Source organism: Lissotriton vulgaris, unplaced genomic scaffold (assembly GCF_964263255.1).
Source record: "Lissotriton vulgaris unplaced genomic scaffold, aLisVul1.2 SCAFFOLD_315, whole genome shotgun sequence".
In the NCBI taxonomy this organism is placed as follows: domain Eukaryota; kingdom Metazoa; phylum Chordata; class Amphibia; order Caudata; family Salamandridae; genus Lissotriton; species Lissotriton vulgaris.
Genome location: NW_028250410.1, coordinates 889,987 through 914,515, shown reverse-complemented (window position 1 = coordinate 914,515; position 24,529 = coordinate 889,987). Strand labels below are relative to the sequence as shown.

General features: G+C 46.8%; 1 protein-coding gene across 2 annotated transcripts in view; it reads right to left on the bottom strand.

Annotated features, from left to right (window-relative positions):
• The window catches only part of LOC147663269 (stromal interaction molecule 1-like), a 515,456-nt gene that overhangs the window by 43,369 nt on the left and 447,558 nt on the right, over positions 1–24,529 (bottom strand). For both annotated transcript variants that reach the window (XM_086950573.1, XM_086950572.1), the window contains 3 exons: positions 22,578–22,745; positions 13,057–13,157; positions 9,113–9,348 (listed from right to left, as the gene is read on the bottom strand). In XM_086950573.1, coding sequence (XP_086806699.1) covers positions 9,113–9,348; positions 13,057–13,157; positions 22,578–22,745 — 505 coding nt within the window. The remainder of the gene's footprint in view (positions 1–9,112; positions 9,349–13,056; positions 13,158–22,577; positions 22,746–24,529) is intronic.

Below are 24,529 nucleotides of genomic sequence, written 5' to 3'. Positions count from 1 at the left end.
AACGCGGCATCTGGTTCCGGTCAATCAAAAGGAGGGAGAAACAAAAGTTTGTTGATTGCAACACCAAGTTTAATTCTATCATCAGCGCTCGCCACTTACATGCGAAACAATGATGTAAAGACTGAACTCATGCTTGGCGTGTCCTGTGACGAGGAGCTCAGTCAGTGTGTAAACATTTGAAGCCCATAATGCATGTACACCGTGCCAACAGGTCCCTACTTACCCAGAAAAACAACTGTTTACATGTAATCATCGAGTAAGCAGAAACAAACCAGTTATAAGATTCTGTAATTCAATTTCAAGAGAAAATTCACAGCATAAATTAAGGCGGCGTAAAGAATGAAAAAAATACCACATGGAGAAAAAAAGGAATAAAGACTAAGGTGCAACCTTAACAGTAGGAGTGGGAGACAGAGCTGCAAAACTACCAGTGAGGTAAACAAAGCAAAAAGTGAAAGTAGAGAAATGAGAAGAGAAGGGCGTAAAATGGGCAAGTGGGAAAAGAATAACCAAGATAAACCAGCAGGAAACGGACTACAAACATACAGGGAAACAGGAAATGGAAAAACAGAATCCACCTGGTTGCACGGCTCACTGTCAAATTTATTGTGTAAAAAGGTGCATATCATGGCTGTATATTTTACATGAAAAAAGGAGGTCTCTCAAATTTCGATGACAACTAGTTTCAATATAAACTATCTAAGCCAATGCCACCATTCGGCTAGTCACCCAAAATAGAGGCCATGGTTCTGCGATCGGATTAGTTCACCTCACTAGGACAACTAGGTGACGCCATAGCTGGCTTACAGATCGGGGGTCAAGTAGTGCACATGGCTGGTCCTGTGTAAGGAGCCAAGTCTCAGAAATGCAATGTTACAGCCATTATCCAGTCGAATGTCTTAAGCAGTGAGAACATTGTATTTTTATTCTGCGCACTGAGTAAAATTCCAGGGGGCAGAAATGTGAAAAGTGATGGTTACAAAGCCATGGGAAGCGTGGGGGAAAGACCGAGAACCTTTAGGGGGCATGAACACTTTCAGTGAATGGGCAAGGGCATGTGACAAGTAGCCGTAACAAGTTAAAGTAACTAGAGGACAAAGAAGCACTGCATACTAAACTGGATCAACAGGTGAGAATAGGGCAGTTTTCGTAGGTGCCTTATCCACAGGAGTACGTAGTGCTGGGAAACTGCCTACATAATGGCAAGTGAATGGTGTGCATCTTTCCACCATGTACAGTGCTGTAGAGAACTCACTAGTGTCTGGAAACAAACAGCTGAGGCTACAAACTGACTGTTCACAGTTGTGAATAGCAGAACAAACCTGTGTTTCCAGCACACAGTGAGCCATTTCTTCCCTAGCACCTAAGCTGTCTGACCATATGAGCTTCCTTGCAATTTAGTTCTTATCCTCGTTATACGTAAGTAAGGGGAGGGCGTTTAAAAGCTCTTCCTTTCTGAGATGAGACCCAAATCATGCTGCAACAGGTAACGCACAGGAAGAACATATCGTAAAAGTCAATAACTGATCACATTTTAAACTAAAGGCAGGCAGAGGGGTTCGCTTTAGCATCAGGGGGTGGTGAATTAGAGGTACAATGCAACACAATTACAAGACCAGAATTATGCAAAACGGATTTTTTTACATTGAAAAAAAGAAATGCTCAGCTATATTGATTAAAAAGTGAAAAAAAATCAGGCCTCATTAGAAGAAAACAAGTTACTTACCTGTACCTTTGGTTCTCCAGTATTGGTAACTTTCATTGATTCCCATAGCTTGTATCATTACCCGTCGTCTGAATGGGAGTCTCTGTAAATATAACATAGCAGTAGGTACAAAAGAGAAAAAAAAGGCCTAGGCCTCATCTCATTTTGCAGCATATCATCTCTTTTTGTAAAAGAGACCAAAATAATGCAACCACCAATCAGATTAGCCTCACCCCATAAAATCTTCCAGAGAGAGCCTCAGATTTTCGTAGCCATTATGTAACAGTATAACAAAACCTGCTGAAGGCTGAGCTTTCCATGGGGAGGAGGGAGGGCGCATGGGAATCTATGAAAGTTACCAATACTGGAGAACCAAAGTTACAGGTAAGTAACTTGTTTTCTTACTCCAGTATTGGAACTTTCATAGATTCCCATAGTTTGTATCAGAGTATCTAGCAGTCAGAAGCGCATTTTGCTCTCTCATTGTTGTGTCTCCCTCTCCTCTCACTTTTTTTTAAACAATGCATCAAGCAAAAGAACACTAAAAAACAGTGCAATAACATTGATAATAAATAGCAAATACACATAAAAACCTAAAATCAAAATGTGCCATTAACAAGGAAGAAAGGAAGGAGGGAAGGAAGAAAAGGAAATCTCACCACTCAGTGGAAGAGGTTTCTCAGGACTGCCTGGCCTACAGCCGTGTCTTCCTGTGTCGAGGCCTCCAGGCAGTAATGTCTTGTGAAGGTGTGCGTGCTGCTCCAAGTTGCAGCCCTGCAGATATCATTGATCTGGACCCCAGGAAAGAGGGCCGTAGAAGAAGCCATGGACCTTGCAGAATGTGCTCGGACTCTACCCTCCAGGGGTTTGCCCGCTGCTGAATGACAAAAAAGTATAGCACTGGCTACCCACCGAGCAATCCCCTGCTTGGACAGGGGCAAAACCTTGCGGGGAGCGCTAAACGAAACAAACAGTTAAGAAGATTTTCAGAATTCTTTACCAGGTCCAGATAGAACTTCAAACATCTCTGCACATCCAGAGCATGGAGTGCTCTTTCCGCCGGCATAGAGGGCTGAGGGAAGAAAGCCTTAAGAATCGCCGGCTCATTTAAATGAAAGTCCGAAGGCACCTTAGGTATGAACCTTGGATTAGTCCTTAGAATCACTGTATTTTTCTTGAATTGAAGGAAGGTTTCCTGGATCATCAGAGCCTGTTACTCACCCATTCTTATTGCAGAAGTGAGAGCTAGGAGAAGCGCCACCTTCCAAGAGCGGACTTTCAGATCTGCTCGATGAATCGGTTCAAAGGGGCTGCTTCATCAACTGGGTGAGAACTAAATTCAAATGCCACATAGGCAGCGGAGGCCTCACTGGAGGAAAGACTCTAAAGAAGCCCATGAGAAACTGCTTGAAAATCCTGGCTGACCAGAGAGAAGGTCCAGATGCAGTGCGTCCATAGCGAGAAACTGCCGCCAAATGAACCTTTACGGATGAATGAGCCAGCCCGCTTTAGCCAAAGACAGGAAATATGGAAGAACCTGGTGAGGTTGAGATCAAAAAGGGTCGAAACCCTCCTGCTGACACCAGATACAGAATCTCTTCCATTTTAAACAGTATGTCTTGTTAGCAGAAGGAGCTCTTGCCTGAGAGAGAACCTCCTTAATCTCCTCCGAGAGATCTAGCCCAAGAAACTCTCGCTGCTCAGGAGCCATGCTGACAGGTGCAAGGAGCGAGGGTCCGGATGCGAGACCTGGCCCTAGGACATCGTGAGAAGGTCTGGAACCGTCCATAGCAGCCATGGAGGGTCCAGGGAGAGCAGGTGAAGTTCTGTGAACCAGAACTGCTTCGGCTAAGCTGGAGCTATTAGGCCCATCCTGCACGGCTCCGTTTTGATCTTCCTGATTATTCTGGGTATCAACGGAATGGGGGAAAAGCATATACAAATGCGCCTGACCAGGCTATCGAAAGCGCATTCCCCAGGGATCCGTGATGGTGTAGCTTGCTGGCGTAAAACTGGCCTTTTTTTGTTCTCCAGGTGGCAAAGAGGTTTATTGAGGGTCTGCCCCACAGGTGAAAAATTTCCTCCAAGACAGTCTGGTTCAGTTCCCATTTGTGTCTGACTGACGACAGCCTGCTGAGCAGGTCCGCCTTTTCGTTTAGTACTCCTGGAAGATGTTCCGCCTTCAGTGATATCCTGTGAAGGATAGCCCATTTCCAAATCTTCTGGGCTTCCTGTGACAACGGCCGAGATCTGGTACCCCTTCTTTGTTTATATTGTGCATTGCCGTGGTGGTGTCCGCCTTTTCCTGCAGCTGTGGAAGATAGGCCCGTAGTGCCAGACGAATCGCCCTGATTTCCAGGAGATTGATATGGAGAAGGTGGTGCTGTAGCAACCAATGTCCGCTTGCATGCAAGTCCTGTAGCACCGCGCCCCAGCCTTCCAGCGAGGCATCTGTAGTCACTATCTGAGGAGCTGGATTGATTACGAAGAATAGACTTTGGGATATATTTTCTTCTTTCGTCTACCACAAAGCGGCCTTTTTCATAGGAGTGATCACCACCTTGTCGTCAAAGGAACCGTCTACTTGTCGCCATTGCAGGTCGAGCTGCTTCTGAAGTGAACGCATCCGCAACCTGCAATGAGGTATTAAAGGAATGAAAGAGGAAATTGTTCCTAGTAGGGATTTGTAACAGCGAACTGAAAGATACTTTTTTCCTCGCAACAGCTGAGCCATGGACATCCGTTTCTCTTGCCTTTCGAGGGATGGAGAAGCCTTGTTGAGAGAAGTGTCCAGGATGGCCTCTAGGAATCCCACTTCCATGGACGGACAGAGAGATGACTACTCCCTGTTGAGGGTCAGGCCCAGATTACTGAACAGACGTGTGCATGCATCGACTGTTTCTTATACTGCACGTCTGGTCGGGGCCTTCAGCAACCAATCGTCTAGGTAAGGGAAGATCTGAAAATGCTGCTTCCTGAGAAAGGCTGCCACCGGCGCCAGCACTTTGGTAAAGATCCTCGGAGCAGACCGAAGTCCAAAAGGTAGAACCTTGAACTGGAAGTGGCTCTTGGCTACTTTAAACCGTAAAAACCTCCTGTGGGCTGGATGAAAATACACATCCTTGAGATCAAGAGTGGCCATAAAGTCCCCAGGGTTGAGGAGACATAAAATGTCTTGGAGAGACACCATCCAAAAGGATTGTCTTAGGAGATAGGTGTTCAGCTCCCTAAGATCTAAAATGGGAAGCCACTTCTCTAGCGTCTTCTTGACCAGAAAAAATCTGGAGTAGAAATCCTCTCCCTTCTGAGAAAAGGAGACCGGCTCTACAGCTCTCTTGAGGAGCATCTGATGAACTTCGAGCCGCAGAAGACGCAGATGTTTCGAAAGGCATGGCGGCCGGGGGCTTGGAAGGTGGAAGATGAACAAACGCCAGCATATGGCCACATTGAATGATGTGGAGTACCCAACGGTCTGATGTTATCCGTTGCCAGTTGTGGAGGTATTAAGATACCCTGCCCCCCCACAGATGTTGTCGGGAATGGGGGGTACAGCAGGAAGAGCCAGTACACCGCTATTGTCACTTAGTGGTGTCACGCCCCTGGTGATTCTGTTTCACTCTAGAGTTAGACCTAGAGAAAGAAGAGGTCTGGCCTTGTCTTTGATGGTAAGATTGACAATAAGACTGAGGCAATAGGATATTGTTGCTGCTGGTATGAACCCCTGTAGGTTGTAGTACTTCTTCCTCTGGCTCCACGGAAAGGAACCTTTCGATATTGTAGGGTTCCCAAGGATCTTGCTGTCTCCATATCCTTTTTGATGTCTTGGAGGGCATCATCAATATGTTTACCAAACAATGCCTCCCCATCAAGCGGAAGGTCCAGGATTTCGTTTTGGCCTCCGGCCAGAACCATGTTGCCCTTGGCCAGCCTTGGCGACGAAGAACAGCGGTGCCTGCTAGCGAGCGGAAAGCCGTTGAGGCAATGTCCATTGCGCAGTCGATAATCTCAGCTGATGTAACCTCTCCCCCCTTCAAGATTTTTTTTGCTTCCACCTTTGACTCCTGAGGCAGTTGGTCTAGATATGGTGAGAGGTCACACCACATCTGACGATCATACCTGCCAAGTATCGCCAACACATTTGCCTCTCTAATCAAAAGACTAGCCATAGAGAAAAATCTTTTCCCAGCATTACCCAGGCGTCTGTCTTCCTGATCAGGAGTAATAGTAAGGGGCACAGAAGGGTTGCGTGATTTTCTCTGAATAAGGGTTGCATGATTTTCTCTGAGCCGCCTGGGATATCACTGAATCCGGCTTCGGTTGACCTGTTAAGGATGCTGGACTGTCATCAGGGGCCTTGTATTTTTTTTCTCCATAAGCGGAAAGACTGGAATTACAGTAGCCAGATTCTTCATTGCCTTTATACCCTCATCCCAGACGTGGCTGACAATAGGAATGGAACGGACCGTCTTCCTATAAGGTTCTTTAAAATCATAAAGAAAACACTCAGATTGAACTGAAGGCATGGGAAGTTCAAATCTGCAAGAGGCTCTCTCCATCAATTTGTGAAACCCCCCAATGTCTGCCGGGGGAGAATCAGCCGTATCCGGTGTCGGAGAAGCTGGGTCCGGTATCACAATAATCCCGCTCTACACACTGGTCCGGGCCTGCTGGTATCGCCGTGATCCTCGTCCAAGGAATCAACCTGCACCTCTGGAACCACCGGAGGTATAACTGGACTGGTGACTTGCGGCTGTGATACTATCTGGGAAGGTGGCCTTGGCGAAGTCACAGAAGAAGCTGGCGGAGCAGACACAGCCTGCGCCAAAGGAAGTGGAGGAGGACGCTGGGAGAATCTCCCCCTATAGTCCAGCAACATGCCTTGAAGATCCGCCAAGAGGGAAGAAGGAACAGAAATATTCTCCTGGTTAGTGTCCTCCTGACGGTGAAAAGAGTGTTGATATGAGTGCCCATGAAGGTATTCACCTTCAGAATTAGTGTCCTGGCACTGAACTAGAAGCTATAAGGGGCTATTGGCATGGCCAAAAGGATACTCCTCTCGATCAGAATCTTCTTGCTCATCCAGCAACAGCGCAGGAGGCAGAGAGGCAACCCTCCTTGGAGAAGTCATGTCTGGCGTGATTCTCGTCAAATAAATGGTGATTTTCTCCGTCGACGAAGACGTCGTCGATAGTACCGTCGACGATGGAGAAGAAAAATAAATAATCGTTGACGAGGTAGTCGACGGAAGACCCACCGACGATGAGCAGATTGTCGACGATGAGACGGGCGTTGTCAACACTGTCGTTCGACGAGACCGTCGACATTCCCGCGGTCGTAGTCACAGTCGTCGTTATTGATGCCCTTGTCGACGCCACAGTTGTTGCAGCTACCATTGACACCCTCGTCGACATCTTCGTTGATGTTGAAGTAGATGACATAGTCGTCGACTACCCAGTCGACACCAGCGTCGACAGATGGAGACTCTAAGGCACCGTCGACAAGCCTGTCGACTGTGGTACCGTTTTAACCTGCACCTTTGCAGCCTTCGGCGACTGAGTCTTACGCAGCGTCGTCGACGATTGACTATCCTTGTCAGACTTCTCAGATGTCAGAGAAAAAAGCTTTTAACCCCTTCGATGCTGATGACGAGCTCAGCTTGTCATCAGCTACGGCGCTCGTATGCTGATGACTAGCTGAGCTCGTCATGTAAAGCGGTATTTTTAAAAATGCCGCACACAGCGGGGAAAGCCGCCGCAGCGATGCGGTTAAAAGGTATAGCAAACTTCGCCACTGCTGCTGCTGAAGGCAGTCCTTCCCTCTCCTTTGCACCATGGTGAGGAGATTTGCTATGACTCCGACTCTCAGGGGGTCTTTTTTTAGGCCTTTGGATGACGGTCTTAAGGTGGTCAAGTGGAAGCCCTACCCCTCTTCGCTGACCTTCTGGACGAAGTGGCAGATAACGATCCTTTGCTGTCACTTGACAGAGTTTCCTTTCTCGACTTCAGCTTGTGGAGCCGTGTGAGAAGGCGCCCCTCACGGTCCCGGAGAGTCTTTGTTGAAAAGGTGCGGCAGATTTTGCAGTCCGCTGCCTTGTGGTCCGGATACAGGCAGTAGATGCAGTCTTGATGCCTGTCCTCCACATACAACCTTTTCTTGCCACAGGTGGAACAAGCCTTAAAAAGGGCTTTTTTTCTCTGCCAGACATTCCAAGAAGAAATATCAAACAATCCTGAAGAAAAAACTGCGGAAAAAACAGTAGAACAGAGTTGAAGTGAGCAGAGCTCAAAGGAGACTCCCTTTGCACAACGTGCGGTAGAAAATCTGAGGCTCTCTCGAAGGTTCTATGGGGTGAGGCTAATCTGATTGGTTGTTACATTACTTTGGTCTCTTTTACAAAACGAGGTGTATATGCTACAAAATGAGATTAGGTCTAGGCCTTTTCTTTCTCTTTTTGTACCTACTGCTATTTTATTTTTTTAATTACTGAGACTCCCATTCCGACGACCGGGAATGATACAAGCTATGGGAATCTATGAAAGTTCCAATACTGGAATAATGAGAGAACTTGAAGAAAATTAAGATGATTGGCGGAATAAGAGAAAAAGAAAACATAAGACCCAGGTCAATACTTAGTTCAAAAGGCAAAAATGCTGCAAAACTTAATTTCATCCCAATATTAGGTCAATATTTCTTAATAACAGTTCACACAAAATGGCTGAAGAGTTTTGTCAAAATATGAATTTGTGGCGTGTGGTGATCAGAATTTAGTGGAAACCTCAACAGGGCAGCACTTTGGTGGGTAAATAAAGTATTTCTTCTTCATCCAAGAAATTTTTTGAAGCAGTTTTTTGCACCTTTTTTCATCTGAGCAGCGAGGGGGGGGGGGGGGTTAGACTGGGGGAAGAGACCCTGTCCTGGCAAGATCCAACATCCATCCAACAAACTCTAGCGATCTCTGGACGCCCTAGCACAGAGTTGTTACTAAAAGGGGCAATTTCAACGACAAAACATCAATTCCTGTAATGCTCATCTGTGATCCAGGCACAGGATTTCAGAAATATGCATACTCGGGTACCCCTCATCTAAAGTTTCACAAACATCAATATAAACTATAAAACTGCACACGTCACGTTAGCGTGGGCTCACACAGCTCTTTGGCAGATTCCTGAATCTTTTATACTGAATGGACTCCGTGTTGAGTGTTTTTTATACTCTACACTGACACTTTAATCTATGGGGGAAATGGTGCATACAGATCAAACAAAGCATGCACGGATAGTTACATTCTCTGTTCTATCTGACGCGCATACTGAAATTTACTAACAGTAATAGTGTCCTTGTATATAAAGGAAACAACAAAACGTGTGTATTGGAAATAGAAGACGGCGCTGCCGGAAGTCTACGTACACTGCATGGGGATGGGCGCCATGATCTCCTCGTCCATGTCGTCCACGTCATCAGTCATCATGAAGTGCGCGGGATTGTGGCGCGCAGCGCCCATCAGGCTGGGGTCGATGTTCAGCGCCGTCACCAGCACGTGCAGGCCCGGGTTGTTCACCACCTGGAAGCCGCAGAGCATCTCGATCTGGTGCCAGCGGTGCAGGCGCTCCCGCAGGGCGGCCGTCACCTCGCCCAGGGCCTGCCTGCGAGCAAAACAAACATGAAACAGACAGACACTCAGTTAACAGGGGACAGAATGTGAGCCTGCAGATCTCAACAAATACTCCCCAGCCCGGTGTCATTCTGGGATCCTTCTAGGGAATATATATTTTTTAATTTTATTTAAATGCAAGGGGTTCAAACTAATCACACACAGTGTTTAACTGCCCCTTCCTCTGCACCTTGAACAGCATAGCAAACATTTGTACATCCTTACATAAGTACAACTCAGACTGAATCACCTACTAGAAAACACCTGCCACCCGCTACTCATCGGGATGTTGGGATTTACTTCAACTAGGGAGCTTGGACAGATTTAATAAGATTCTTCGAGGTTAAATACTAGAATGCCGTCACCAAGTCTTTTCAGCAATTTTCAGGATAATAACTATTGTACCTCTGCCAATGAAAACAGCACACAGGAAAAAACAGAGCAGACCACATATTCCCCGGAATTCTCCAATGCGACATTTAATCCATGCATAAATGTCATTTCGTTGCTCGTTCGAGACATTACAACGAGGGGTAATAAAAACACCCCGAAAATGAACTCCGGACCCTCGCACTAACTGCACAGAAGAAGCAAGTCAGAGGGCGGCATGGGGTGTACAAAGGTGGGGTTCAGGCACTTAAAGAAGGTAACGTGGCATCACCAGCAGCAACATGACTGTGTCAAGTGGGAGGCTCCAACAGACAGCAGGTACCCCGAAACATGCGCTCAATGCTCCATGGGTGAATGCCAGCCAATGTAGGATGCTGGAATGGGGAACATATTAAGAGGCGCTGTGTAGAAGCATGAAGACCGACTGCACATGTATGTGTTTGCAATATCACTGGGCAGGGGAGTGAAGAAAGGGAGTGACCAACTTCACAGAAGTCCCTGCGTAAGATTGCTTACAGAGTCACTTGGCAAGCTGGTAAACGTCCAGTTACTTACATTACCAGCAGTTGATAGAGCCCGCATCAATCAGAGTACACTCTACATGTGCAAACTAATCATAGAGCTTTGAAATCTATTGGTTTTGCAGACGCGCTCTCTCTGGCATCCCTGGGAAGATCAATTTTGTTTTTTTGTGCTGAGGAGTTCCGGTCACTAACCCTGGCAGTACGCCTTGTTGGGTGCAGTAAGCGCTATATAAATGCAATTGCAATTAACTGACTGACAAGGATGTGCCGTGTCCAGCAGAACTTCATGGGTGACATGTAGTTCTTTATGCCATCGGCAACGAAGGCTGTCCTCCACTGTGCCCTTCCATTATGGCATTTTTTGTTAATTCCATTCTAATCAGATTAACTTCAACACCAACAGAGTTTATTTTGTTCTCAAGGGCAATTCTAGCCTCCTTAACTGCCGCCAAGACAACATCAGGGTGGGCTCAGGTATACAAGCTGCTGCCTGAGAGGATGGGTGGGGGGGTCGGGGTGGGAGTTACAGGGCAGGTGGCGCGATGAGCCTCACCCCTCTGGGATCCTCCAATCTAATATTGGAGGCACAGCCAGGCCCCTCTTGATCCAGCATCTTGCCGCTGTGGGTTACCCAAGCACTAATCGCTGCAGATCTGTCCTTATGGAGGTTCCTCCCTGTGCCACCTCAATGTAATGACAACAGATTCTAGTGCAATACTCAAGGCCACTCATAGTGAAGCTGGTGTCAGACTGCACAGGCATCTAGCAACGGAGGTTCTGCCGAATCAAGAAGGGTGCTGATTTGATGGATTAGTAACGAGGTTTATGTAGTAGTGTCTGGTATTGGGTGAAAGTGGTGAGGCAGTGCAGGGGAAACAAAAACAAAAAACATACCTAGCTGCCACTCTTCTGCTGGCTGCTGTGCACAGGCTGAGGCTCCAGACTCCCCTAGGGCCAACCCCAGTGCTTCTCTCATGCTGGTGAAAGAAGTGCTGGGATTGGCCTGAGCAAGCTGATTTTCCGCTCCATCGAGGACTGGAAACCGGCGCCTGCTGTTCTCTCCACCAGGCAATGGAGCTCGGGTTGGAGAGATGTCAGCGTGCATGTCAGTTTGGCCATCCTGAGACAGCCAGCCAACCCGATGTGCACTGACAGCAGTGCCCAGCACTTCCCCTCTGTGCTTACTGTGGTGCTGGGTGAGTATTGCCTGTCCCCAAGACTCGGCTCAGAGAAGAAAAATAAAATAATAAAACTTTTATTATCTTTTTATTTTTGCAGCTGCTAGCAGGAGGGGCAATGCTCCTTCGCCACAACGGAGGAGCTGCCGCTGGGCTTATGGAGGACATAAGGTGTTGCTCCATAAGCAGAATAGGATGTAAAAGCCAGCTCACCAAAAGGGTTGAAAAAGCAATGCTACACCTGACAGTACAAAAAGACAACATACAAAAAAAAACTATCCTTTATTGCTACTGCTCTGCTTTATGCAGCAGTCACCCAGGAGTAAAGGAAGCGCACTCTTAATTGTTGACCTAGCTGTGCTTGAGAAATAAACCCTGCAACATCCCTTCTAGACTGCCATTTGAGGCAGTCATCTACTGAAAGCAGGCCCATAACAGTTTGCTAAGATTGAACAAGGTTAATGGAGATGAATCATGCTGAAAACAAGAATTTTTGCTTTGCAGCGAAACAAGTCGAATGTGCAGCTGGAAGTACATCAAACATGTTAGGCCTTGGGGAGTAATAAAAGTAAGAGAAAGCTAAACAATAATTACAGTCATATAGGTGCAGTTGACCTCTACTACACAATGGGCCACCTTGTTTTCAATAACCTTAACTTCCTTCGTTGAATGAAAGTTCCATATTCAGAATAACACACAGCCTCGTTCTCCTCTGTCTTTCTACACCTCCAAAAGCAAAAGGAACAAATGATGGTCGGAATGCTGAACAAAGCAAAATTCACCCCCAGTCAAGCTAGTCTGGCTGTTGAGGTGATACCCCGAAACCGGGCCCAGGATGCTTGTTTCCGGTCCAGGGAGGACCTGGCATTGCAATTCGGGCTGGACTGTTCCCAAAGGAAGCAGGGTCAAGACTGATTTGCATATGGCTGGGTCTAAATTGAAATGGCATGGTCTGCAAAAGAAACAATGGATTTAGACCCAGATCTCTGTACTGGGGGTGAATGTTTAATATTCTCAAACATTCCGTCCATCATTAGTTGATTTTGCATTTGCCGCCCTAAGTGGGAAGGTTATGCCCGGACGTGGGTCCCATGCCCACCATGCCACTGGAGTCAAGCTAGCCTGGCTGATGAGGGGTGATATTCCAAAACCGGTGCCAGGATGCTTGTTTGGGTCCAGGGAGGACCTGGCCTGGCAGTTCGGGCCGGACTGTTCCCATGCGGAGCAGGGTCAAGACTGATTTGCATATAGCTGAGTTTAAACTGGAATGGCATGGTGTGCAAAAAAGTAATGGATTTAGGCTCAGATCGCTGTACTGGGGGTGAATGTTCAACACTCATCCATCAATTTTTCTTTTTGCATTTCTACTCCTCCAGAGGCACTTCCCAGTGACTTCCCTCCATTGCACATTTTCACTCCCACTGAGCCACACTTAATGTTTTACTGAACAGATTGACTTTTTAGGCTACATCCCATGGATGACCTCAACAGCCATCGCTTTCTTCCTAGACCAGGTTGTATCCGGAGGTCTGAAAAACAAATGTGTGGTCATAGGGTATAAATGAAGGGAGAAGCAGCAAGAACAACTTAAACCCAACAGATACTCACTTCGCCGCTAGGATCTTGTGATCAACGTCATCCAGAGAGGAACTGTGGGCCACGTGGAATGTCCCAAACAGGGTGTTTCTCTTCTTCTTTATCTTTTCAGCCTTTAACATGAGAAGAGAAAACAATGATTTAACTGAAAGACAAGTATTCGCGCATGAGAGGACCACCCCAAATTATCAAGAAAAGAGAGGGTGAGGCAAAGGAGAATAAACCAAGTGATGTTCACTTGAATGAACACCAAGATTTTATACAGCATTGCTCATAAAATGCATCATAAGAAGTTATGCTTCTCCGAAGAGATCAATAACCTTTATGGGCAGCATTGCTATGATCTGTACAAGACCCCAGGCCCGCCTCTGGTACACAGCCTTTTAATGTACAGGTACTGAGCTTGTGTCAGGCAGACACCAAGATCTAACAGACGCAGACCACCATCCCACCTCCAATGTTCATCAACTCGGCAACCCACCCCAACATTAATAATACATGATACGGGGGCACCACAGATAAACAAATGTAAGTGAGCCAACAAGAGAAACAACCTTGGGCACACAGTTACAGAGAAACGAAGGGAACTGAATATTGTTTCTTAGGAATGAATCACACTGTAGGACATTGGCTCAGCAATCAGACTCGACACAATCTTACTTGCAGAAGTATGAATTGAGTTCCACATATGTACGGGGCAAGGATTGTTAAAACTGCGCTGCTTTGCACGTCTTGTCTGCTTGGCCAATGTTTTTACAGCAGTTAATGAGACAATACGCTGCTGTTCTGGAGGTGTGCCGTGTTTTTCTGTAGTGGAAGGTCTAGTACCTCAGAAAGCTGGAGGACTGCTGGGCAGTCGGGATCCCCAATACTTCACCTGTAAACTCTACTCTTTCACCTATACTCTACTCTACTCTACGAAAACTCACATAGCGCATAGTTACCAACAGACATCCGGGCGTTGACAGTGTGACGCAGTTAGAGGGAACTATCCTGGAAGAGCAAAGTCTTCACTAGTTTCTGACCATAGCTGGATTTTTACAGCAAATTTCAAGGCACTCTAAAGCTGCCTGATAATGGCTCTGCATTAAGATGGACTCTTTTAGAAATAGAAACGGTCTCTGTTAGAACTCGGGGTCTCTAGTTGGCAGAGGTAAGTACCTTTGACCAAATAGGGACCCCTACTTCTAAAGGGATACACACTGTGGATAACCCCTGCTCACCCCCTAGGTAGCTTGGCACGAGCAGACAGGCTTACCCCCAAGGCAATGTGTAAGGTAGTTGCACTTAACACCCACAATAACTTAAAAATACACCACAAACTGACACCACACAGGTAAGTATATCAAAAATATAACTTTATCTAGTTTTAGGCAGTTCACCAAAGGTAATGCAGTTACACAAATCACTTGACTCTTATTTATATTTGCACTTAGTTAGGAAGTTATCTAGGGAACGTATCCCAGTCTCAGTCTTTCACAGAAAATTGCAAGCAAGATAGCTATAAGCAGTAATACTTAGGAACAAGGACTTAAATGCAGTGTCTAGCGCGATCTTATCAGAGCGCCTCACCGTGTGCACAAGGGCGGTCCCCCCGCGTAGGAAAGACCTTCACTCGGTCTCTGCCGGTCCCGCTAGCTCCCCCCTCGCTCTCGACAGTCCAATGAGCGCGGGGAGGCTGTTTACTTGGGAGCGGGTCCGGCTGGCGGCGAGGGCTTCACGCAGCTCCCGGCGTCTTCCGGCGTTGTTTCTCGGCGATGGCCAATCCGGGCACGGCTCCAAGACGAGCCCCTCGTGACGTCGCGGATCCTTCAGCCAATTGCAGTGCGGCTTCCGGGACGAGCCCCTCGTGACGTCGCGGCTTCCTACTGCTGCCCAATCACCTCGTGGTCTGACTGAACGAGCCTCCCGCAGCCCGCCAATGACAGTGCGGTGCCTCTGTAAGCTTCTCTCGGCCAGCCAATCAGAGCACGGCCCCTTCGTTTCTTCGGCCACAGCTCCGTACCGGGGACGGTGTTCCTTGGATGATCTTGAGCCCGGGCGGCGGCGGTGATGATGATGATGATTTAGCGGCAAGGGCCGATTTGGGGTGCAAGTGGTCGACAGATCACTCACTAGGCCACACGATCTTTGGGGCGATTTCTCACGCAAGGAGGCGCCACGATCCTCCGGTCCCCTGCAGATATGTACCGATGAGCACAGCGACCTCCACACACGGCCAGCAGTTAGAAACACGCACTGAGGGCAAACACAGCACGATCTTCACAGCGTTTTGTAGTTTCTGGGGAACCATTTGACCCTGGGTTCCAGGACAGGAGGCCAGCTCTTCTCAAGCCCTTGGAGATTCTTGTAGACACAGCACAAAGCAAAGTCTTATGGTCAAGCAGGCAGGGGTCACAGCACACAGCAAAGTCCCCTTCTTCTCTCCTTCAGTTGAACAGCAAAAGAGGTCAGCCCAAGAGCACACAGCAAGGGCAGTCTTCCTTCGTTTCCACAGCAGTTATTCTTCTGGCAGAGGTTCCTCTTGATTGTAGAATCTAAAAATCTGTTGTCAGGGGTCCTCCTCTTATACCCCTAAAAGTCTTTGAAGTCTTTGTGCAAGTGAGCCCTGAGCCCGGTCTAAACCAGTTCTGTGTGTTTTGCTGGGGTGCTTTGTTTTCCTGGCTTCTTCCTTCTTTTCAGAGTGAGGGGCAGAGTCGTTAGCCGCCCAGCAGGAGGTGGAGCCAGCATTGTGGCAGGCAGGCACAGCCCTATTCAATCCCAGGTGCTATCCCCTCCCACCACTCTAGTTGCAGATGCAGTCCATTCAGCCTAAGGCTGACTCAGACAACCTCCTGGGGGCTCTCCAGCCCCTGTCGTCCTCAAACAAGACAGTCAATCCACAAGCAGGTCCAGGCACACAGAAAGGTCAGACAAGAGAACAGCCACTTTCTAGAAGTACTGTTCTCAAACACTGAATTTAAAAACAACCTTTCCTAAAAGATGTCTTATTAAATTCTGAGTTCAGGGATATCAATCACTTATGTCCTATCTTGTTCCTATGGGAAGATAGGCGGGTAGCCATTGGGACCAGCCTCCCCCATGTTAGTCTATGGAGCAAGATAACCTTGCAGCAGTGATCACACAAAATGGCTGCTGTTCACTACCAGAGCATGTTACCTGCACTAGTACATGCTCTACCTTTCATATACACTGCACCCTGCCCAAGGGGGTACCTCGAGCCTTCCATAGGGGTGACCAATGTGCACTAAAAGGGAAGGGGTAGGCCTAGCCAGTGGGGACACTGACCAGGAGGACATGGCAGTTCACTGACTGCACACAGGCACTGCGGTGGCAGGCCAGGAGACACCATTTTAGGGCTACTCATGTGGGTGGCACAATCAGCGCTCCAGGCCTACTAGTAGCATCTGTCATAACCATCCCTGGCACACCCAGTGCACTTTACTAGGGACTTCGTAGTGATACAAATATGACAATCAGGTACATCCAATCAATATGATAATTTCCATATGAGCACCTACACTCTGGCACTGATCAGCAGTGGCAGAGTTGTCAAAGCATCTAAACCAGCAAAAACGAAATCCAGCACAGCATTAAAAATACAGGAGGCAGAGGCAAAAAGATAGGGGAAAACCACACCAAGGGTGTCAGGTCTAACAGTCTCCTAAAGTATGTTTAACAGGTGTTAGTGGAGGGGAGCTCCTAACAGTGGGTCATCACATTTTTGAAGAGAGAGGTGTCTATCTGCCCTTGAATCGATCTTCATCCATTAATGAGTGCATGAAGTGGGAGCCAAACTCCAAACATCCGATTTGTAAATGGATTCTTATGGGAAAGCGCCCATCAACGACGCAGTGTAGGATTCTTCTGGTGTAGAACCAGGTCTGCTATCTCCTGTACGAGGTCACTGGCTTGCTCCAAGGGAAATTTACCAAAAAGACTACTTTCCAAAATATGCTTTTTTGTAAACCTTTTCTCCTACAACAATGTAATGAAAAATGTCACAAATAGTTGGTGTGCTTTTGTGAACACTCCAAGCACAAGCTTGTATCTCTGTGTGCATTCAGTGCACAAGATTGGTTTAACTGGAGTTGTATAATTAGGGACAAAACTGAAGGATAACTATCAGACTCGCATGAAAATCAAGCATCTGGATGGATTCCAAGAACCGTCTTTGCTGTGTGAAAAACATTAAATGGCAAATCTGATGGAAAGGAAGCATTCTCTTGCAGTGCAAGCATATGTTTTTTGACCTGCATGGCAACAGATTCACATGCTCCTGCCATCTAGTGTTGGATGCTTGCAACTTCTTAGAAAAAGCTTTCGAGTCAAGAGTTGTGCTTTGATTCCTCACTTAGTCCACAATGCACATGAGCACCAACTCCATGTTAGATTGTTTTTTGCACAACGGGCGAGGCTGTATATGGAGTGTGATGCACCATAGGTCTTGTGCAGTATGGACTGTATATAAAAATGTTTATTTTTTAAAAGAGATCCGCAACTCTTATAAGCCTCCAAGGAGGAGGTTAGACGCATAGAACTGACTACATAGCACTATAAGCTATGAAGTGATGCTTGCAGGGAAAGTTACATTTTTTGTGCATAGCATGTGTGGCTGTAGGTAGACGTGCTCTGTATAGACTGTAAAGCAGTTTCCTCAATAAGCAGTGACCGGGTGTGTCCACAAGAGACTATGCCTCGAGATTGGGAAAAGATACACGAAGGAGTCAGGAAGGTGTCAGTATGCAACCGATTTAAACAAATTCAATATAATATAATGCACATGACCTATATCTCACCCAAACGGCTTCAGGCCATTGATAACTCCAGGGACCCACATTGCCCCAGGTGTCGTAGTGCTCCGGCGGATTTCCCGCACATGGTATGGTCGTGTCCAACAATCCAGACATATTGGCAGATGGTCCTAGAGGACCTGACCAGGATAACGGGATGGGTGCTTGACCTGGACCTGCGCGCTTGCCTCTTGGGCCTGATTCCGCGGGATCCTAAGCGCAAGACGAGCAGACGGTTCCTGGTTCTGGGCCACGTGATCGCCAAAAGGCGTATCGCGATCCATTGGCTAACCCCGCAGGGACCATCAGTGGCAAAGTGGAGAACTGATTTAAAGGAATGGGCGCTAGCAGAAGAAGTGCATATGCGTAACACCAGGAGAGATAAACTACCGGAAGTGCAGCTGGCGTGGGGAGTAACGATTCAGGAGATAGCAGCACACACCGCACAATCCACACAAGCAAGTCTAGATCCGCAGCCATCTGCGGGTGGGGGATGGCCCCAGGTTCTAGGGGACAGGCGCATGGGGAACCAGTATAGGCGATACGACACATGGACCTCGAGGTACCTAGACCCGGTGAGGATGGGGAGGGATGGGACAAGAAGGGGTTCAGGGGGGCAGTTAGGGAAGGGGGAGTTAAGTTGCAGTTGAGTTTTCATAATGTTCAGACTAATGAATAGGAATAACGATCAAAGTGAATGGGAGACTCCTCCACTGTTAAGAATGGTGGTCTAATTTCGGATTTGCATTAATACAAAACTGTGCTCCACCTCGGCTGAGGCGGAAGTGATTGTTGTTGATCATTGTATATTGTATGTTGTCTGCTGATTTGGAGGAACACCTAATAAAGCAATGGATAATAAACATTTTTTTTTTTTAAAAAGCGGTGACTAGCGAGCAGATGACGTCTTGGAACAAAGTCCTAAGAACCATCTGGTCACCTATAGCCTTCCGGAGGGCTAATTTGTCCACAAATTAGTGCTTGGAAAAGTGGGAGGCATTAACCAAGTGACCTCGTTACAGATGTTGGCTAGTGGAATGTTCCCTAAGAAAGCCAAGGTGGCTCCTTTCCTGCGGGTAGAATGTACTCTGGGGGGTACAGGTATTATACTCTTCGCTTTCTGGTAGCAAGTGTGAATATACCGGTCTATTCAACTTGCTATACCTGCCTTAGGAAGGGGATGGCCTGTGTACAGTTTGGGGAAGTCTACAAAGTTCTTCAGACCAATGAAAATGCCTGGCCCTGTTCATATAGTATATAAGAGCTCTTTTTACATCTAGTGTGTGTCTGCTACTGAACCTGGTTGTGGAAAGAACAGGAGATCTATAGAATATGGTGAGGACACTGGGATTGGTACGGAGAACAACCTTATTCTTCGAGACCTGAAAGAATAGCCCAGAGTCGCAGAGTGTGAACCCGTGAGTCGAGTAGGCACCGGAACGAGAATTATCGAGTCCGTGGAATTTTTGAGCCCAAGACCCGCCGAGGCGGGGAATTGAACCCTGGTCCAGGACCGATCTCAGCTTCCGGGTCTGGGCAATAGCTTGCTTAATCTCCACTACTGCCCCTCGCGGCGGGATGCCTGGCTTTCACCTTGTGGATACCCTGCTGGGGTTATCTCACAGGGGAATACCAGGACGGGTTCCCAAGGCAAGCGCCTTGATGCCTTCGGGTGATACGTGCGCTTTATAAATCGCAATACATTTACATTTACATTTACACAGTACTCCTGTTGTACTATTTCCTGTGCCTTTGTGAATTGGCTCCAAACCATCTAAACTGAAAATATTCATATACAATTAGTACACATTTAAAAGGACTATGACCTATGCACTTATACTAATGTGAAGTTGGACATTTTGGCCCAAATTTAAAAAGGCCTTTAAGAATACACATAGCAGTACTGAATTTCAATTACTCTTTAACACCTTTGTGAATTGGTCCTAAAGATTTTAAAAGAGTATATGCTATTTTTTAGCTACCAAGTGGTCAGTGTTGTGTGCAGAACCTTCACCCATTCTTAGCTCTGTGTGCAAAAGCACTTTAGTGTTTCATATTTTCCATTACAAGCAAGGGCTTTATAATGCCTCCATCCAAATTCCTGCTTTTCTAAAAGTGAAGAAGAGATATAAGTTGAAAACACGACAATGTGCACTTGACAGGAATGTAAGTTAGATCACTGACGACAGATTGAAATGATGGGCAGTGCACCGACATTCCGTTCAGAGAAACAGAAAGAGTATTTTTGGCTATTCATAGGCAAAATGATCTTCCTTAGTCTCTGTTTTTTTCTTCTTACTTAAGCCTTACAACTTAAAGCCAATTTGGACCTAGGTATTAAAATGTTTCTATTTTTCCGAAAACGTTTTTCAAAGCTGACAGTACTAACAATAACTGGCCATACACCAACAGCTGCAGAAATACAGGACATATTTGAAAATCATACCGCACCTTGCCTCCAGCAGCAGAGGGGTTGTTGGCCACTTTGCAGCTAGGCTGGCAGTCACCCCTTTAAATGTTGATGCTTGCTCCCCCAGATCTGCCAGTAACCGGGTACAAAACAGGAGCAGCAACCAGGAAGGACCCATCTCGCACAGACCGTTAGGGGGGCAGATTGCACTACGTGGCAGGGAGCCGCTAGACCTTGGGAGGACGATACTGCCTGAAATACCGGCAAAACAACAGAAGCGACGATTGCCTCCAACAAAGGTAAGATGCTTCTTGTGCAAAAGATGCCCGGGGAAGCTCAGCCAATCGTTGCACACGCAGCCACGTGACCCTGCCACGAATCTCCTAGAGAATGGAGACGTTCACTTTCGCAAATCGTTCTAGTCTCCCCGGGAGCTTCAAGCGTACAGAGAGGTTGCTTACAAGGCAGCTTTCAGACAGCGCTAGTGATGTAACGGCGACGTTCTGTATTGGTTTACGAGGACCTCTACCTGATTGCCATTGGAGAGAAAGGTGGTCCAATACCTACCCACGATTTGAAACGCGGGCTCAGTTTTCAGGAGCAAACTCTACAGTGCTATGTCTAGCGTTATAAAACGGGATGGAGGTGCTCCATAGTAGAGTTCGAAAGCAAACAAATTAATAGAAAGAGCCAAGCCAGATTGACCAAGAAACAAGAGGTTTGCAATAAAAATAGTTGACGTAAATCATGCAAAAACTGTCACATTAAAACAGGATACAACCTTCAACAAGTCAGGTCCCGGGCCGGCAGCCAATCCCAGCGCGGCCTGGGAATGACGTCACGGGGGTGTCCCGGCCGGCAGATTCGGGGGCGTGTTTTTCGCGCTCTCCCCTTCCCATTGGCTGGAAGGTAAAATTCCAGCCAATGGGAAGAGGAGAGGGCGGTACTTAAAAAAAGACACAGAAACGCCCCCGAATCGCGTTTTCACGGGAAAGCGTGATTGACAGCCTCTGTCTCCCAATGGCTAGCGTCCATTTATGGAGCTAGCCAATGGGAAACAGAGGCGGTCCGAACATCCCTACTGTTAACAAAAGTTTTCGATCTGGGCGGGGCACTGCGTGCCCTCGCCAGGTCGAAACCTAAAAAGGGCATTATTTTTCCCGCCTCAAAAGGCGTTCCAAGGTGATTAGAGACTAGTGCTGACCAATCCCCAGGAGGACCTCTGTACTGTTTGGAGCTGGTTCAGCAGTTGGGCAGGACCTTCTTCAATGCCCACAACAAATCTTTCTCTCCTGGCAAGCGTTTTGTATTAAGAATTAGCGCTTCATTTGAGCAGGTGGGGGCCAATGGCACTCATTTCTGGGGACCAGCACTTATTTTTCCTCATTCGATATTTCCCCAGAGCAGGAGATGGAAAACAGAAAAAGGGGAAAGAAGGAAGAAGAAAAAAACTGAAATCTCGTCTCAAAAGGAGAACGCTGGAGCCTGCAAGAGTGAGCTAAAGGGGCAGGGAGTGTCCGGAAGTGGATCAAAAAGGTACGAGGTGGTTTGAAGACTGCTCAGCCTTGGTAATCAGCACGCTGATGTTTAAGGCCACCGGCTACAGGCTTCTGAGCAAAGCTTTGTACATCGCCACTCATTCTATTACAAAATAAGCAGTGGGAACAATATTTACGGAAGAGCCACTTACTCTCTCTCAGGCACAAATGTCTTGTGTTTTCCTCCTCCATTTACAATACCAAGATGGCTGTCATCTATCCCCATCATAGAATATTTTAACTGCAAATATCCCCGCAAATATCGTATTAGTTCCACAACATGGGAAATACTGAATCTGCTCATTCAGAGTTTGCAAAATCAACTCACAAATCCCCTCTCACAGGGAGTACTGAAAAGAGAAAGCAAACGAGGAGAGTCCTGGCTGTATGAGGGCCATTGGATATTGTAAAATAAACAAACCGGGCACGGTCATCACTGGCTGGGGGAGGTTTAAATGCTAGCATGTAAAGATGGTACAGCACTCAAACATATGCAGTACTGCAGTCCTGGGTGTAAACAGCCTTTGGGGTCAATGTTTTCTCAGAGAAAATCAGTGAAAAGCTAAGGAAAATAGAATACAACTCAGATAGTAGTTTTAAGCCACCAAACATTTCTTCCAGTTTTCATTTATCAAATTTCCTTCATGCAGTGGTTTTGCTGCAGTAGTTTCTTTGTAGAACACCAAGGCCCAGCATTGCTCTACTATACAACACCAGGGCATGTAAAAGATGAGGAATGACCACTGACCCATGTTCACAAAGGACCCCTCGCATCGTAGGGCGAGTTCTTACCCCCTCTTTGGCGATGAGCAGTTGCTTCTCTGCGTTCTGCTTCTTCACGTTGTAGTACTGAACCTCCACCTCATGGGTCAGCTGCAGCCACTTCTGCAAGGACTCAGGGGGCGACCAGTTACTGTGGGACTCTAGCTCCTTCTCCGCGTTCTTTAGCGCCATGCGTACCTGCAAAGAGGTCAAAGGACAAAAATGAGCTGGTTCACGCTCACCTGTGGTCAGTACAGTGGCAACAACAGTGGGGCCATCACAGACTTGGACAGGAGTGCAGCAAATAAGGTACATCCCAGTGGCAGAGGACAACATGTGGAGTTATTCCCATTATGGAAAAAGCCCACAACACTTGGCTAAAGGTATATAAAAGTTCAGGATACCCATAAAAGATGCACTTTTGCTGCAGAACTGCCAAACCTGTGTGTAAAGAAGATGGACTTCTGAGATAAGCTTCAAAGCGAGTCCCCACAACAAGCAGCATTCAGGTCCAACATCAACTGTCCTAAGGGAATCCCAGACCTTGTTTGGCTCTGGCATCCTACTACATTCTATATTCTCATTTACATAAATCAACACTGCCTGTCAATGCAGAAACAAGCATTGAACCATCCAACAGCCCAGTATACCCCACTGTGCTAAAAACCATGCACAGGAGAATGGTGCAAGAATCCGCCCACTTGTACAGAGGATACGCATGGAGGACACCACAAATGTAAGGCCGCAAATCATATTCCAGCTGAAAAGAACACAGCCAATAAGCAGGTGGAGAAATAGCTGTGTGAGCAAACCATGGAAGGGGGTTTGCTGCATACTTTCTACATTGTGTCCTGGAAGGTGACAACAGTGTTTTTAAATTCTGTAAGTGGGCAAAGTAATACATTGGTAGGCCGCCCCAATGGTAAAAATTTAGATTTATAAGTGATTACAAAATACGTCACGATTTAAGCATGTTTCTATCATTGTACGTACACATATAGTTGACATAAGAACTATAGTTTGGAGCCCAAGTATGAGATATTAGGAACTGCTTTGCAACCTGAGCTCCCTCTTTCTTTTTGCCTCTCTCCTGAAACTGCTCCTTGCTGGGAGAGGTTGATGGTTGCAGCCAGGTTCACTCACATCAACAGCCGCTCCTATTAGCCAACAGCAACGCTTCCAGTCACCCCAAGTGCACAAACCTCTTCTGTGTATTTTAGAAAATCTTAGGAACCTTAGTTTAAAAATAATATTTTGATATTAATGCTTCTATAAATACAATTCTATGTCATTTACTGTGCACTATTGGAATAATTGTAAATAGTATCTCTAAACACAAAAGCCTTTTATGGTCATTTCATGCCTTAAAAACTAGCTAGAGGTTACACAAATTATTCTGTGAGAAGTCACATTTAGTGAGATAAAGTGACAGATTTCTGAAGTTTCGGTCATTTCCAAAGAACATTTGATAGATTTATCAACAGCCAACAAGGGGCCTCAATCAATATGTGAACCAGTTATGCGAATACTCTCTCTGGAGCCAGAGTACGTTGATAATCAGTCTTCAGACCACAGTAATAAACCTGTACCACACAGATCTGCTTCAGCCATTTGCACACCGCATCTCCCGTGGGTCAATTCATGTCAGAGCCATCTAGAATCAACAGCGCCTCCAAGCGAAATAAACCAGGCAATGCAGGGGACATTTTCCATCTTCCACTTAGATCTTATAAAAGGGGTTGTCCATAGCCGACAGCAGACTTTCTAGAGGAGAAAGCAACTTCTGGAAGGCCACCACCTCACAACCTAACACAACTGATGTGTTGCCTGTTTTAAGTGAGGTGTAGCTGCTGCACCAAACACAGACCCATAGACCAACGTTAACCCTGCACAGTGCTGCGCTGCCCTTTACAAGGGTACAGGCTGTGCAAATATGACCCATACAAATGCATTGTCCTGGTACATTACACGGGTCCTGTCTG